Source organism: Actinia tenebrosa, unplaced genomic scaffold (assembly GCF_029948245.1).
Source record: "Actinia tenebrosa isolate PJP-AT-01 unplaced genomic scaffold, QUT_ActTen_1.0 PGA_scaffold15__27_contigs__length_11533743, whole genome shotgun sequence".
Taxonomy (NCBI): domain Eukaryota; kingdom Metazoa; phylum Cnidaria; class Anthozoa; order Actiniaria; family Actiniidae; genus Actinia; species Actinia tenebrosa.
In genome coordinates, this window is record NW_028292575.1 from 3587140 (window position 1) to 3604111 (window position 16972).

At 38.1% G+C, this 16972-nt stretch overlaps 3 protein-coding genes and 1 long non-coding RNA gene across 5 annotated transcripts; 3 read left to right on the top strand and 1 right to left on the bottom strand.

Annotated features, from left to right (window-relative positions):
• The first annotated feature begins 1017 nt into the window (after positions 1–1017).
• On the top strand, positions 1018–4336 carry LOC116291749 (E3 ubiquitin-protein ligase TRIM45). The gene is made up of 2 exons (XM_031698955.2): positions 1018–1268; positions 2895–4336. The coding sequence occupies exon 2, from the start codon at positions 2924–2926 to the stop codon at positions 4334–4336; it is 1413 nt and encodes a 470-aa protein (XP_031554815.2). The 5' UTR covers positions 1018–1268; positions 2895–2923.
• Positions 4337–4876: 540 nt separating this feature from the next.
• On the top strand, positions 4877–7830 carry LOC116291750 (uncharacterized). Its single transcript, XM_031698956.2, has 3 exons — positions 4877–5264; positions 6051–6905; positions 7485–7830. The coding sequence occupies exons 1-3, from the start codon at positions 4877–4879 to the stop codon at positions 7595–7597; spliced, it is 1356 nt and encodes a 451-aa protein (XP_031554816.2). The 3' UTR covers positions 7598–7830.
• On the bottom strand, positions 7701–10213 carry LOC116291751 (uncharacterized). Of its 2 annotated transcripts, none has more exons than XR_016119895.1 (5): positions 10168–10213; positions 9538–9639; positions 8991–9026; positions 8259–8402; positions 7701–7861 (listed from the first exon to the last, which is right to left on the bottom strand). It is a non-coding gene; the product is annotated as an uncharacterized LOC116291751 (long non-coding RNA). The 2 variants fall into 2 exon arrangements; XR_016119896.1 differs by having other exon boundaries at positions 9538–9629; positions 10168–10207.
• A 2333-nt stretch (positions 10214–12546) lies between these two features.
• LOC116291743 (E3 ubiquitin-protein ligase TRIM71-like) lies at positions 12547–16105 on the top strand. Its single transcript, XM_031698949.2, has one exon. It carries the CDS (start codon positions 12870–12872, stop codon positions 15135–15137), a length of 2268 nt encoding a protein of 755 aa, XP_031554809.2. The 5' UTR covers positions 12547–12869; the 3' UTR covers positions 15138–16105.
• Positions 16106–16972: the final 867 nt, after the last annotated feature.

Sequence of the window (16972 nt, forward strand, 5' to 3'; positions counted from 1 at the left end):
GCTTTTTATATCTAATGAATCGACGTCATTACTGTAGCGATGCTTTACTTGACCTCTAGACGCCCCATAATGCATCGTGATCCAAGATGGCCGCCGTATCGTTCAAGTAGTCCATTTTATGTTCATGATACCATAGATGATAAACTTAAAGGACATCATATTTTCAAAGATGCTTTTTTCACTTGCATCTGGCGAGTGAGGCTGCGATAACTCACAGTCTGACCCGAGTGAGTCTGATGAGAGTGAAGATGCACTGTAGGTTTTTCAAATTGACTGCCAATGTAATGACTATGCAAGTTCTGATGATTATACATAAACTTATTTTCACTTGCAACTGTCAGTACGTAAGTGTCTGCACGGAGGACTCACAGTCGCAGACTCACAAGGTGAGAAAACTAGATGAGGAGGTCTTCTTCCTATTGCATCTATGAAAAAGTTCTCATGTCTGCAAAAAGAGTTATGAATGTTGTTCTTTAAATTGTGATGTTATCGATCCACAAGCCTTTCAAAATTGATTGCAGAACGAAAGTTTCAGCTGATGCCCAAATGTGTGAGACAATGAATAAGTTTGTGATCGACTCATGCAATGAACGCAAGCATACCATACCGTATACGTGCTGCAAGTCACGAACCCACCCATATATGGAAATAAAAACTGTCCAAAATCAGCTAGTGAGCTCGGCTCTATTTTCTGTTCCAGTCCTATAAAGTCTTCTCTATAACGATCTTCACTGATACGTGTGTTTTCAGACCAGCAAATCAGCTAGTGAGCTCGGCTCTATTTTCTGTTCCATTCCTATAAAGTCTTCTCTATAGCGACCTTCACTGATACGTGTGCTTCAGACCAGCAAATGTAGTATCATTACTGATCAGTGACGTATTTCCCAATTGATTGATTATTAACAACTTTTTAAAAATAATCAGCTCAGAAATCAATTTTATCTTTGATTGACATCCAATTAATTAATGGTAACTTTGATTTCTCACTGTCTATCTCCTGAGAGAGAAAAAAATAAAGAACTTGTCAAATATAGTGAAAAGGCTTTTCAAATGTGTTTGTTATTCTGACATCTAGTGACTTATGCTATCAGACTTAAGAAAGGTCATGCGTTCGTATGTTGCTGAGTTAAAACAGCCAGTTGTAAAAGAAAGTCGTTTATATCCTTCGCTAGGATTCCTTAAAAGAAAGTATAGTAAGTCAGATATTTTCATATTACAACAACCTCGGACAAAACTTTTACAAAGTGGAATAGCTATTCAAACTTAAGGTAAGAAGTTAGTGCATTCCTCTTAATCTTAGACCATATTTTGTACGACGGTTTCAATGCTTTACAGTGTATACTAATTCAATAACCAACATAGCTCAAATACAAAGCACACGACAACAGTTTTTTTTTTTAATTCTAAAAGCGTTGCTAAAAGTCAAAATATATTAATGTTATACTTTATGTATAAATTGCATGTTTGTGAATAAGAAACTGCATAAATTTTGTCCGCTTGCGAAAAATTTGAGAATACAGTCTTCGTCTCGACGATTTGCAAAAAAACTATAAATCAATATGTACCAAAATATATTACATCTAGCCTAGTAGCAATTCGTGACTTTCTTCGTTTATTGAATTCAATTAAATTTGAGTAATTTGTTTAGTTCGATTTTAAAACAGACTTAAATTCTGGTAAACGAGAAGTTAATTGAAGGTGAAAGATTTTGGAAACACAGTTTATTACTGTTTGAATGATTGAGTAAGTTGTCAAAAATATTTGTTCTTTGTATAAATGTTCTGCACGAATTCTTGAAGACTTTACTTGATTAATTCAAGAATGTGAGTCGACAATAAAATTAGCCATGACTTTTTCATTTTAAAAAGGAGTAGAAAATTACTTCAAAACCTATTGTAATTAAATGGCTTTAAATTCTTTTGTTGAGTGAAAATCCATTTATTGATTTAGTTTACTTCCATTTGTCACGAAATATGACGTTATTTTGCTACTTCCTTCCTTGCATTAGCTTGCATAATTATCCATAGACTTGTACGAATATCTGAAAACCAGAAACGCTTATTGCTGTAAGTTATTTCTAAGGTTGTTGTCTCATATTTTCGAAGTTTGGGCTCAAAAAGCATTGAAAAGGTTTGAATTACGAGGCTTAGCACGTCTGTACGTCGTTTGTGAAGTTAATTGCCGAAGCCTTTCATTGGTGAATATTGTTTCAAATGCTTCAAGAAATTCCTTAGTTTTGGTTTGCGAGGCTGTTTGTTGTCATTTTTATCTAATTTAGGTGGATTTGTCGTTTATAAAAAAATATTGGCGGGATACGGGGAATTGTACAAAGGACATTGTTACATCAGAAATGACAATGGAAATGGCTGACCCGTTGTCCGTTTGTCATTGAACTACATTCTGCGACCTAAAACATATGTTATCAACCGATGGCCCCAAGTTTCCCAAAACTCTTTGCATTTGTCTGCACGTAGCTTTTTCGGCATAATTTCTTCTGTGTTGAGAATATTTACATAAAATGATGCATTTCACCCGAATCTTTCAAATGTTTTAAAATAGTGCAGTTTTCGTATGACTGTGAAAATTTCACGGCACGAACACGGTCATGACACGGCAAGGGATACGCCAGACCAATCAAATTGCACGAGAATTTACTCTCACTCCAATCAAATACCCGGAACATGGCATAAACACGGCGCGGACACGGTCACGCCAAGGTCACGGCAATGCCAGACCAATCACATTGCGCGTGAAAAAAATTAGCCAATTAAAATTCTAGAAAGCATCACGGTCACGGCACGTCACGCTTACGGCACTGAGCTTTTCACAGTCATACGAAAACTGCTCTAGCTAGCTGTATCTACGTAAGTTGAATTATTTTTGTTTTATTCCAGAATTACCGCATATTTTGTACTAAAATGTAATGGCTACTGGTAGTGACAAAACTGTCGGCGTGAGTCTGTTCTGTCCTGCTTGTAGCAAAGCTGTCAAAGATCCACGAATCTTACCCTGTCTTCATTCAATATGCAAAGCCTGCATCGAAAAACATTTGAACGGGCATTACCAGTGTCCCGTATGTAAGGAGATACCCAATGAGATTCGTTCATTGTCGGACATCGATAAGCTACCAATAGACAGTCTTCTTTTGAGCATTATGGACATGGTCACTTTACATGGCGGGAAAATGGTACACTGTGACGTCTGCGATGAAAGTGAACGCTCAAATGCGGTTTGTCGCTGCAAGGAATGCGCACAGTATTTCTGCTCTTTGCATTCCAGTGCGCATAAAACGGCGAGAAATTTTAAGGGGCATACGATGTTGGATTTGGATCAATTGAGAAAGTACCCTCTAAAGGATCTTAGGCGGCCTCTATTTTGTCGTGAGCATGGAGGCGAAATACTGAGGTCTTTTTGTGAAACGTGCGATAAAACAGTTTGTAAACATTGTTGCTCTTTAGAAAACCAAAATAATCATATTCACATCTCGTTGGACGAAGCCATTCAAAAATACAACACAGAGATAAAATGTATCCTACAAAATGCGAAGGAATTCCTCAAAGCAATGGAAAAAATGGTACCCCAGCTTGATTTAGTGGCATCCAATGTGAACTCTAAAGCGAAAAATATTTTGTGTGATATCGATGTTATTATTGATTACCAAATTACTACTTTATTGAAAAGGAAGAAAGAGTTACGTTCACAGGTGCAAGAAATTCGTAAATCAAAACTACAGGGTCTGAAAGAACAGCAGGAAAAATTAAAATCCTCTTTGACAAAGCTACAACAAGCGTGTAAATTCACCGAAATCACCATGACGACGAGTGGTAACCATAACGACGCCACAGCGCTTGTCTTGAAGAACCTTCTAACTTCAAGATTAAAGGAATTTGTAAGTAAAAAGTCTGAATACTTAGAGCCAGTGGAAGATAGTTTTTTAGAATTACACTGCGATGATTCACTCCTACACCGGGCAATCGAAACGTTTGGCAGACTTGACACGACTTACGCGTGCCCGAAAGAATGCATAGCACGTGGAGTTGGAGTCAAGGCTGCCTTAGCAACCGAACCAAATAAATTCACGGTTTTTCTCATGGATCAACGTGGGAAACAACTCGAGAGACCTGATGGGGATGTAACTGTCGACATAATGACTCAAGATGGTAGAAGAGTGAATGTAGATTCTATTGTTGCTAAGCATGGCGGGACATATGAGGTGACTTATAATCCAATGCAGAGGGGAAGCCTTACGATTACCGTAAAAGTCAAAGGCGAGCAAATTAAAGGAAGCCCGTTTCTAGTTCCAGCAAGCGGCGACTTGAAAAAATCGTGGATCTAAATTTTGAACAAAGCCTGAAGAAGACAGCCTACCGACTGAGCGGTAAAACTTGTTTCCGCCAATCACAGCGCGTTTAGTTGTTTTGACGGTGCCCCAGGCCTCATTTCCAGGCTACTGCAGCCCATGCCAACTTTTGCGTATTGTTCGGATTTCTGGTGCTGTGTACAATAGCCATTCGAGTTATTGTACCATGGCCAATTTCCAACCCCGTAAAATCATAATTTATGGACACACTGTTTTGATATGTTTTAGGGGGGAGGGGAGGGGGGATATGAGATATTCAATCTCAGACTAAGGTTGTATCATTGTCGCCTCTCGTTCAATAAATGAAACAACAGGAACTTCGAAATCACCAAACAAGCACCAATCTCTATGCATGATCAGTTTAAAATCACGCCGCTAAGCACAGAGCGCGCGCGACTCAGAACTAATACGCATTGTTCACGTAGATTAATCAGAATCATGATCATCATAATTGAATATAGAATAACTATTGCGGGCAAATATAGCCACCCTCGGTCGCTATAGTACTGCTCTCAGATGGACGATACCAAAAAGGTTTGTAGTCGAGCTGAACAAATTTGCTTTAAATTTCAATCTATCGTCTCTTTGTACAAAGACTTACAGAAAAGTAATTCAGAAGAGGAGAATCTCCTCTTACTTGGTACGTTACGAGATGTCAAATCCTTCCTTTCTGATAGAGAAAGACAAAAGAGATCAACTGAAGACGAAAATAAAATCCTCCAGAATCTACTTGATGGATTGAGCACCCACGCAGGAATTGTAGCACTAAAACGGCTTGTTCACGATGCGAAAGACATCAAAGAAAACGTAAAATATTTACGGAAAAGAATTGATAAAGTTGAAGGAAGAAAGTTACCAATGAGGCCGTACGTTGTGGAGAAAGAATCTGAAACATCTGACGGAGGTAGGCACTTAAGAGCAAAACACAAACGGTGCAAATATAATCACTCAACGCTGTCACAATAGATTAAGAATTTTATCGAGGTAATATGCTACGTATAAGTCGTTCCGAGGTTGAGGGAAAAACCGAGTCGAGATGCAATAATTGCAGTGCGATTTGGGGCTGATTTAGGGGATATTTCCAAGATGGCGTCTATTTTCTCGTCCCCTAAAACAGCCCCACAGTGCACTGCAATATCAACTCGACCCAGTTTTTTCCCTCAATCTCAGGACGGCTTATAACTTCGATCAACCGGGAGGTGGTTTCAGGAATAATTTAATCTGCTAGCCATGCCCTTCCTTCTTAATGAGCCCAGAGGTCGTTTCTAGGTTCGATTTGTCAGTCGTGGCGTGAGTTTGATCAGGCCAAAGGATATTTCAGAGTTCGGTAAAATTTTAAGCATTATTTTGTTATTGTTCTTTTATCATTATTTTATTACTGTGCGAACAAAACTTGGACCACTTGAAGAATATGTTATCCATTCACGACATAGAGTGAAAACAGAAAACGAGTCAACTTAAGTCAAACTTGAACCATTAAGGAGCAAGCAGATGGTATCGACAACTGTGGAAATAAGAGATTGTGATACTGGTTTTGCTCTCTTCTGATTGGCTAAAGCTTTTTATTCTAAAGTTTGTTCCAGTGGTCTCGGTTAGGCTGTTGTATGCGGTCCACAGTATAATTCATTTTATTTCAATGCGATATTAATGAGGAAAGCGGCAAACAAAGATTTTCCTATTTTTCACATAGGTCCACTGGACCCTATGTTTTGGGACCGACTTAAAAAAAGACGACAAGAACTTCTAAGTGACGCTGAAGAGACATTTGAAAAACGCCAAAAATCCTTAACATTTCATCCGAGTGTTATCAAGATAACAGAGCGTAACCAAGCAACAACAACCGCAATATTACCCAAAGCATCTTCTGTAACATTAGACAAACGACTTTCCAACAGGATTGCTAAATTGGAAGATTTTCTGGCAGAGAAGCAAACTCGCCTGAGCGCGGCTCGAGAAAGCGTAGTCGGGACAATTTTGGATGCAAAAAAAGCAGAATGTGAGGTTCATAACACCGAGAGCGCGATTTATAGATCTAAAATAGCAAGAAGCGCGACTCATGAAAGCAATGATGACAGTGAAATTATCGAGCCGTTTTGGAAGGGGAATTTAGGAGACTTGAATATCTGTTCGGAGTGCAAGACGGATCAAAAAGCAAAGGACAAATTCTGGGGTTTGGCGTCAGAATCGGCAGACGAAGAAGAGTATGTGAGAAAGATTCTTTCGAGGAGGAGGTCGGGCCATGATGTTACAGAACTTAACGAAGACGAAGCAAATGAGCTATTTAAGAAGCTGAACATAGAAGATAAATTTGAAGAAACAGAGGATTCTTCAAGGCCTAGGAAGAGTAGTAGAGTTGTTTTTAAGGTTCCTTCGACGGTGAGTGTCCACGATTTCGATTCTTTAAGAGCGTATGTTATCAAACGGCGACCGAGTGGCCGAGCAGGGCGTGGGACATGGGCTACGCCTCCCTATTCACCAAACTGGATAGTGATCGAGACTAAGGGATCCCATCAACAGAGGACTGCTTCAGCTGCCAATAACAAAGGTATGGATCCGTAAATAACCCGTGTAAACATTAATAAACCTTTTTGGCTTGGAAGTATATTGTTGTCCATTTCACACTAGTGCCATTCTCTTGAGTAAGAGATGCTTTGCTTGAGATGTATCCACATTCGAATTCATGTGTCTTTTTATGCGCCACCGAAGAAATGATGCTCGAAGAAATGACACGTGTTCTGGAACGCGAAAGCAATACACCTAAACCAAAAAGGTCTTCTATTTCCTCGAAATTCTTCCTTGGAGATCGAGAGACATATGCATCAAATTCTTTCATATGTTAGGCAATGAAAGAAAAGAAGCGTTACTTCTTTGCACATATTATTCAGCATAATAGACTTATGTCTTTTGTTACATCATCCAACATGGTGGCCATGTCTTTTGTTATATCATCCAACATGGTGGCCATGTCTTTTGTTATATCATCCAACATGGTGGCCATGTCTTTTGTTATATCATCCAACATGGTGACCACTGCACATCTTTTGTTATGGCGGCCTTTTTAATTTTGTTTAACATGGTGGCCATGTTCTTTGCCTTTCTAATCTTTAAATATTTCTTTCTTCAGAACTGAGAAAAAGAAACCGAAGAAGCTCCCACATGAGGCGAAAGCTAGAAAGAATTTCCGAAGCTAGAACATCATCATTAGAAACAAAACAAATTTATAATTGGGGCATTTAGTGCATTGTTGTACCAAGAATCCTCTCAGCGAAAAATCGAATTCCCAAGCTGAGAAGGGTTTAGATACAATAGCATTTAGCATTTTCTATGAATTCTTTACAAGTCCAATATGCTTTACGTTTATTATTATTTTAAAATCAAACAATAACCAATCATGATCAATCAAGGGGATAGATTCTTAAGAATTAAAACCAAAATAATATTAAGTCTTCGTCTTATTTGTTTTTTTTTTTCATCAGTCTTTCATCTGTCTTTTCCAACAATCTGAAAAATAAATAATTGATTTTGCTTTAACATCCGCTAAAATTGTTTTAAAAATATTGAATGACCTGCTGTCGTCTTAGCCTCCTCCTCCTCCTCTCTCGTTCCAGTTCTTCTCTGGCATAAAATTTAATACAGGGATCCCAAAAGAGCATATAGAATACATGGAGTAGCCTGCGGAGGAGACTACTGTCGTCTTTTATGCAATTTAGTTCGGCTCATGTAAAGCTCAACGCTTGACATTAGTCTTAGTGAGCTCAAAACAAGCATTGATGGCGTCGACAAATTTAAGTATAAAGTACGAAAGGGCAGTTCAAATTATAGGCGCTTTTCGTCTAAAAATTAATGGATGATATTTCTCCCTCTCTCGACAAAAAAATATGACATTCAAAATTAATACCTTTTTCTGGACAGACAGACAGTTTTGTTGACTAGCATTTAGAGCAATACACTAGACCACCCTGGCACAAGCAGCTACCACATCCGTGCCTGCCTTCGATCAACTTTTTGCCTTCGTCTTCTCGTCCACATGTTCCTCCAGGAACTACAATCATATAGGATAAGTATTAATACATATATATTTGTTTGCCTATGTGCATCTTGCAAGTATTGCTAGACCTGCTAGACGTCTACTAAAAATATTATTTTGGGATGCCTTTGTTTCATGGCAACTTTTTCAAGCGGTAGCGTTTGAGCGTGTGCATTCAAAAGCAGAACCAGTCCAAAACATAGGATTCTCTTCTCCTTCAAATTAAAGCCCAGTGTGAATCATATCTTTTTGCCCAATGCCAATCAACCCTGATAGCTCCTGGAGAAGAATATGGCATAGTATTCTAGGGTTGCAAGTATTCCTAATTAAAGAAAGTAAAAATATATACAAAAACATGGCGGCCATCTTGGTACCGTTAACAATGGGGGGTAATGAGAAATCTCTCGTTTCCTGGTTTATCTGTAATTCACAACTTCCATGCATCACTTCACAGGTCAAATACAAAGCATTCAATAGAGGCTGTAAGGTAGTTAGGATTTTTCAAATTTGAACTTTTTAGCCTCATTTGAATGCAGTTTGCATTGTTTAACCAGTGACGTAATGTATGGAAGTTGTGAATGATAGACAAACCAAGATGCCTACCCATTCCAGGTGCAGGGTCTGGATCTGCTTGGCTTACTACAGAAATGAAATAAAAATATCTAAGTATAATTCCTTTTAGCTTGGCTGTAAAATCTTTCCAGATCGGACCACGTGTCACTTAGCTTCTGATGGGAAAGATACATTTGTTTCAATGACAGGGCTGAAGAAAACGTTTGCGTCGCGTGAGGTTATAAGATTCTTAATAGTAACGACTGCTCTTACTATTGCTCTAATATCGGAAACCGAGAAACTAAAGTAAATGGTTTTCAAGTTCAAACTTAACCGGCTACATTTACGAAGAAAAAAAGTTTGTAAGTACATTAAAAAAAAATATTAACAGTTTTCCAATTTAGATACTCCCTGAAGATGATCTGGACACTAGGGATGCTGAGAGGACACAAAAGAAGCGTAGGAAACGACGAGGCGCTTTGCTTCTTAGTTGCGAGTCAAATTCTCTTCATCGTTTTGACAACTCTGAGCTTTAAAAAAAGTGGTCAAATACCGACCTACAAAGGCTATAATTCTCATTGATTCAGCACAAACTTACCCATTGCTGTTGCGACAAGAAGGATGCTACAAATGAGAATTGCTGTTGCCTTCATAATTCTGGATCAGATTTGCTTCAGATGAATGGGATAGCTTTGTCGTGGTATTAGAAAAATGAAACAAAAAGATTGAAGGATATTTATTATTAGGTAGTTATTAGAATTTTTGAGCAAGAATGTATAATCAACCGTTGTTTAACTATCAAAAAAAAAAAAAAAAAAAAAAAAAAAAGGAAAGAAAAGAAAAGAAAATTAAAACAATAGTCGTCCATTGCCCATAAATATAATTGATTGGAGCTCAGTAAAAAGATTTATAGATTCGCATGAACTCATGCAAACTTAGAAAACTAGAAGCCATCAAATTTTGCTCCATACACAAAACCTTTTTTTTTTCAGTACGTTAAAAAAATTAAGTTGGAACTGAAACTATCAATAAAAGTAGTAAAGTTATAGCAAATAAGAACATGCGTAATAGGTAAATTACGAGCACTGTATGAAACAAAACATTATTCATAAGACTTATAAGAAGAAAAAAACCCTCATCTGATTTCAGTTTACTTCAGTTCTATTCTGAATTAATTTTGAATTAAAAAAATATATTAAAAGAATGAAGCTTATCGTTTACTACCTACCTTCTGCAAACTTGTCCAATTGAAAGTGAACCAATTTCACAAAATCTTCCTAACTTATTATTATATTCACTTCGATATTTACCTTATAATATTGATTCTGTGACTCTTATGCCCTTGTTTAATATAATAAATGCAAACAATTAAAGTAAAATTAGATGACATTTAATAAAAAAACCGGATTCTCGAATGAACATAGATTTAGATATGCACACAGCCAAAGCCATGAAACTTGTCCAACGAAAAAGACATTTTTTTCGTCAAGAAATCTTCACGATACCAAATACAATCGCTCAAAATGCTTGATGATATTTGAACCCATTCTATAGTTCATTCTGATTTTTTTTTTTTTTTTTTTTTGCTTATTATCAAGTTAAAGCAAAATGTATATCGTAAAAGATGAGATGAAAAAATATCGAGACAAATCTTAACGTGAAATTTCTTTTGGTCTACAAGTCTTTTTTTATAGGATGATCTTTTTGACACAATGCCTGTATATGGCAATAATGAGTATTTACTTGGGGAAGTTTTATGCCATTTAAAACTAGTTACTTGGTTAATTTTAAATGCGTAATGATAATTTAGAAACACTAGAATCTCAATATTTTTAGATTTGGGTCAATAGTTTTCTTCTCAATACCTAGATAATTGTGAGTAAACATTGCCTCGATAAATTTTAATTAGACGAGGCTACACGCAGAAGACAGTTTAGAATGCTTATGAGACAAAAGAGCTACCGTAGTAACTCATAGCATCTTTTACAGCTATTTGTATTACTAAAACGAGTAGCCCTGGGACGTTACTAAAACAGGGAGAGGAATGGGGAATGGCAGACTGGGACGAGCGATCAGCGGTATCACCCTTAAAAAGTGTCATGGCGCTTGCAATCTAGCTTTTTTCATAATGAAAAATTTGCCAAATTAACCAATCAATGTATTGCTCATTTCTCTTAGAGAAATATTCAGCTCTCACTCTAATCGAGTAAGTTCAACTACTTTGAAGCCAAGCTATAAATTATGGTTGCGTCTAAAGCATTCTTTCAAAATCTGTGATGTGATTTTTATGCCTGAAATCGTTGGTAGATTGTTCTTAGTAATGCTTTTTCACGGCAGTGGTTCGTAATCGTACTAAAAAGAAGAGTTTGATAAAAAGGAGAGTGATAATCAGTAAGTATTACTCATTAGTATTTAAATTCATATTCAGCCAATTCATGTGACTGTTCTTGTCGCGACGAGCATTGATTTTCCGTCTGTAAAGTAATTACCTTAAAAACTCAATAATGATTGGAAATAACAGTTTTATTCAGTGTTCATCAACGTTGATAATATTAAATGCACTAAATAGTTGTATTGAATATCTTAGGCTTGGATCAGTGTCAATAAATATATGACTAAAGAAACTACAATTAATATTTTCAACTTTATACACAATCTAGAATAATTTTCCTTACATTACCCATTATTTAGGTAGAGAAGAGCGGATTTTGAAAAAACCCACTAAACGGCCTCAAATCACGCTGAAACTTCGCCAGAAGACTGAACAAAGTAAAAGCAACGACTGCAGCAAGTTTTGAGGCAAATTGTTGAGTGAAACATTTTATTTTCATAACTCCCGTACATTCCCTTATAAACCATACACAGGAACCTTGTTTGGGCTGCCTGTGGCTTGATTTGCTCTGTCACGGAGTACTGTAATTTATTGTGACGTTACGCTGGATTGCGATTGGTTTAATCCTCAAATTAGGCTTTTAAATGTCAATCAAAATGTATTTCGGAGGTTGAGTCAAAAACTAGGCCGAGTTGTTGTTATTGCAGTGCATATTGTGGCCTTTTTAGGGGACGATATCAACACCATCTTGGAAAATCTCTGACCTCACGTGACGTCATCAAAATACTAAAATCCAAGGCATTAATATTCACTCGACGAAACTGTGGAATACAGTGGAACCCCGCTCTAAGGACACCCGCTTAATAAGGGCACCTCGCTATTAAGGACAAGTTTCAAAGTCCCAACGAAAGCTCCATACATTTTCTTCAAAATCAACCCCGCATTAAGAACACTTGAAATTTGAAGACGTCTTTACTGTATTTGTTTATTGATATAATGAGCTTAATACGGATTATATTGTCAGTTTTTGCGTATCAACGGACCACACACTGATCATTGCAGTATAGTTTCCTATTACAGCATAATGAAATAGACAAAGCTCGCAATACCATTGCATTGTTATTTTCCAGAACACAACTCAAAATGAAATTGTACAATGCAGTGCAGTAAATGGTAATGTCGTTCTTGTGGGGTCATGCACTTTTTGTTCCAGTTTAGGCTGTTATATTGAACATTGTCGAATTCAAGCATTTCAGCACAGTAAAAATAAATGGTTCAAAATGTGTTTTCAGCTGTTTTTCTGACACCTCGGTTAATAGGGACACCCCATTAAAAAGGACAGTTTGTCCGTCCCAACGGTGTCCTTATTAACGGGGTTCCACTGTATTTAAAATTTCAGCTTGGCGTATACTGATTACGATTGAGTCTAAATAATCCACTAATCTCGATTAGGACCACGAGGTCAAGATTTTTGCCATCACAGGCAGCATGCCTAGACGCATTCTCCACAAGGTCTTCACATGACTCCTTTGAATATCACATTCCAGTTCCGAGAAATCTGAATCAACGTATGATTTCTTTTCTGCATCCCTACGAAAATGGCTGTAGTCAAATCGCTCAAAGACATTACAGACACCTTCGAAGAACAACTGACCTGCTCCCTTTGTCTAGATGTATTTACTCAGCCCAAAACTCTCTCCTGTCTTCATAGTTATTGTACCAGATGTATCGCTCAATGGTATCAGAAAAGCGAGAATCAAGGCGAATATCGAATGGAATGTCCGATGTGCAAGACGACCATAGTTGTGCCAGACGGCGATCCTTCAAAGCTACCTTCGTCGTTCTACTTGGATTCTCTTCTGGACTTGCTTCATGGGATGAAAAGCAAGGCTAATGAACCAGTTTTGCCCCATTGTCTGAGCTGTGAACAACCACGAGTCTTGGTGGGGTTTTGTGCGCAGTGTAATGGCTTAATATGCGAGGATTGCTTCAACGCCCACCAATTATTCAAAGAAATACAATATGAACACCAACCAATAAAGCTCGATCAATTTAAGGAGGAAAATGTAAACAGTTTCATCAAAAACCAGATGCTGTGCAAGTTCCACGAGAAAAAGAAGCTTGAATACTATTGTCAAGAGAGAACATGTAAACTTAGCGTTTGCCAAAAATGCGCTATTTTGAATCATCAAAACCACCAACTGCAGAGCTTAGAAGAAGCTGGACAGGACTCAAGGAAATTGATCATAGGAGCGATGAATCAAGTCGAGCAACGGAAACAAATCGACGGACAAGAATTACAACAATATAAAGGAAACATACAGAGAAAAGAAAGAGAGATAGCCGTGGCAGAGAGGGATGTAGATGAAGTAGTTGAAATGATTTGCAACATGGCCAAAGAACACGGAATAGCGATGAAGGAGGAACTGCAGCAGACGCTCCAAGAACTAACAGCTACAAATCATGAAGAACAAACGGCTATTAAAACAAGATTAAAAGATTCAGATGAATTTGTGCAACACTGCCGAGCACTGTTGGAGAGAGATGTAGCATATGAAGAAATAGAAAGTAAGCAAATGATTCTAGAAAGAAGTCAAATGTTATCAGAAGCTCCTTCGATCTTGTGCGGTCAGCCAATCCAGCGTGACATGACAATACGTTACTCCGTGACAGAGCAAGTCATGCAATCACTGCTAGACATCGGCAGGATTGTGAAGAACGTGACGGACCCTGCTCGATCGACGATTGAATCAGTCAAGAAAGGGTTTATTGGTGGTTATATAAACGAATGCAAGATAATCACCAGGAATACAGAAGGAGAAGTGTGTCCCACAAGAATCGAGTCTATTGATGTTAGAATCAAAGATGTGGAGGGCAACGAGGTGGAAAAGAAAGTGTCTAAAGACCAAACTGGAAAATACCGTGTGAGTTATAAAGCAGAGAAAGCGGGAAGGTACGAAATTCAGGTGAATATTGGAGAAAAAAGGGTCAAGAACTCCCCTCAGAATGTAGAGATACTCGAGGTGAAGGAGTTGTTCAAACCCGTGAAAACATTTGGAGGATGGGTAAGTTTTAGAGGACTGTTGAATGAAACATATTCAATAGCAATCGGTGATAATGGAGAGATAGCCATTGCTGATCGTAAAAGCCACGGTATTCAAATATTCAGTCTTGACGGAAACTATTTAAGAGAGTTTGGCAGAAAAGAAACAGGAGAAGGCCAGCTGTATTATCCATGTGGAGTGGTGTTTAATGAAGACAGAATAATTGTCAGTGATGGTCCACATGGTAAAGGCAGGATACAAGAGTTTGACTTGAACGGTACTTATGTAAGAACTATCTACAGACACGACCGAGGGTTGAGTGGAATGTGTGTTAACGATGATAAAAACATCGCAGTGTGCTGTGTGGGAAAACAAGAACTGGGTATCAAACCAAGTGTCAAGGTGTTCAGTAAACAAGGGCATTTAGTTCATGAGTTTGATATGCCTGATAATAATGAACAGCCTAGGTACATTACCTATGGTAACGGCAAATACTTTGTATCTTATTCTAGCAAAAACTATGTTCGTGTTTTTGATGTGAATGGAGTTTTCTTATACAAGCTTAGGGGAGCGGGAGAGAGAGACGGTCAGTTTAATGTCGTACATGGACTGGCTGTTTATGGTCCAGATATGATTCTTTTCTGTGATGGTTATAATCACCGTGTTCATCTTTTCACACAAGAAGGTCAGTTTATAAGGTCATTTGGTAGCCGTGGTTCAAGTGTTGGTCAGATGAATGGTCCTATTGATGTAGTAGTTACAGCTGATGGTCGAGTGTTTGTCCTAGAATATTGGGGTAAAAGAGTTTCTGTTTGGTGTTAATAGATACAGTGGAGGATCCAACTATGGGGTGCAGGGGGTGTGCCCCCCTCCCCCCTGAGGGAAGCTGACATCACACCACAGGAAGCCCAATCTCATATAACAGGACGGTTCATAAGGCAATGTATGGGAAATTACTCTCTAGCTTATAACTCTGTGAAAAATAAAGAAAATAAATCCAAACCTTCATGTGGTGTTCCTTATGTTTTTATTGTTGTTTGGTGGCGATTTCAGGACGATTTGGTGGATTTTAGCTGAGTTCTCCCCTCACTACCAAATCGTCCTGAAATCGCCACCAAACAACAATAAAAACATAAGGAACACCACATGAAGGTTTGGATTTATTTTCTTTATTTTTCACAGAGTTATAAGCTAGAGAGTAATTTCCCATACATTGCCTTATGAACCGTCCTGTTATATGAGATTGGGCTTCCTGTGTAGTAACTAGAATTTTCTTGTTTACTGACGTCATCACTCATTTTGATGTCATAAGCCAAATAAGTGCAAACTACTTATTGTGATGCCATTCTTATTTTGTCGAGACTTTGAAAAGATTTTCTAAAGACAATCTAGTTTTTAGGCATGGGATAAAGGATTTATAAACCGGATTACATCGATGCATGACCAGAGTCAAAATGTCTTCTGAAAAAACAACCAAATAAATCGAGATTTTTGTCTTATTGTGAATGAATTCAAAAGAAGAGCCAAAAATACATATTCTTCGTTTGCAATAGACGTCATAGCCGGCATGTTGGAAGAATTTGACAAAAGATTTTTCAATGAATTTTTTTGTTATATCTTCCAACATGTCGGACATCCATTTTATTATTGTGGTCTCTTGGGGTTGATTGCAAACTAAGAATACGAAAAATGCATGAAGATCCAGTTAGTGGAAAAAGCTCTCCATAAAATGTGGGATAAGTTTCTCTCATTAAATCATTATGAAATAAAATGAAAATTTAAACGTCTAAGATACGCCCATTGATACGAGCGAAGACGGGAATAAATTCAAAGATTACAAAATGTCGCGGGACGCGGGATTAGTGGAAAAAATTAGCGCCTGATTCGGGATCCGGACCCCCGCTTCCAGACCCTCAGTTTTCGGATATCATCTCTATTCGAACTGGCCATAAATCCGGAAGATGATTTTATGATATGCAAGCGTATATGCAACAATTAACCTGCTATTAACCCATTGTTTGTTGCGCAAACCGACGTGATGAAGAATATCGAGCCTGGTAACTAACTGGTATGGTGGGGCGGGCGTAGCGAACTTCAATCCAGCTATTAATCGGAATATGTATCGAGGAAGAAACCATAGACAGGAGTTTCGATAAACAGCCGAATTTTTCTTTTCCCTCCCACCTCCCCCTGAGCCCCCCCACCCTTTCTTCCCTCCAAAGTCTCAGTTGCTATGCCATCGTCTCTCTGGATGTATTTCCATTGTTCTGCCACTGGGGCAATACATCTTAATCATTCCCAATAGTCCGCTTCACAGTTTGGATATACTACGATTTGACATGCGCGTTTTCGTATTTCACATTCTACCGCAATCCAATAGACGATCGATATCGTGGGCTCACTCGACAATTCTTGTATTTTGACCAAGTTAGCATTTTTGCGGACATTGGACACCATATGGACCGATATACGAGGTGCTGCAAGATGTCCCTTGATGCCCTTATCGGTTATTATCGGGAGCTATCGGCGACTTGTCGTTCATACGAAGTGTTCGCGAGATCTAGTGTGAGTGCATAGTGACTTCTGCGCAAGGGCAGTAGCCACAAAAAAGGATTCAGAATATAACTAAACAATTTGGGCCACATCATATTTTAGCT

What these genes read in the sequence shown, in the direction of transcription:
- LOC116291743 (XM_031698949.2), top strand. Translation starts at nt 12,870, where the DNA reads ATGGCTGTAGTCAAATCGCTCAAAGACATTACAGACACCTTCGAAGAA.
- LOC116291749 (XM_031698955.2), top strand. Translation starts at nt 2,924, where the DNA reads ATGGCTACTGGTAGTGACAAAACTGTCGGCGTGAGTCTGTTCTGTCCT.
- LOC116291750 (XM_031698956.2), top strand. Translation starts at nt 4,877, where the DNA reads ATGGACGATACCAAAAAGGTTTGTAGTCGAGCTGAACAAATTTGCTTT. An exon ending in ATCTGAAACATCTGACGGAG is followed by an intron (nt 5,265 to 6,050) that starts GTAGGCACTTAA and finishes TTTTTCACATAG; the next exon opens with GTCCACTGGACCCTATGTTT. An exon ending in TTCAGCTGCCAATAACAAAG is followed by an intron (nt 6,906 to 7,484) that starts GTATGGATCCGT and finishes TTCTTTCTTCAG; the next exon opens with AACTGAGAAAAAGAAACCGA.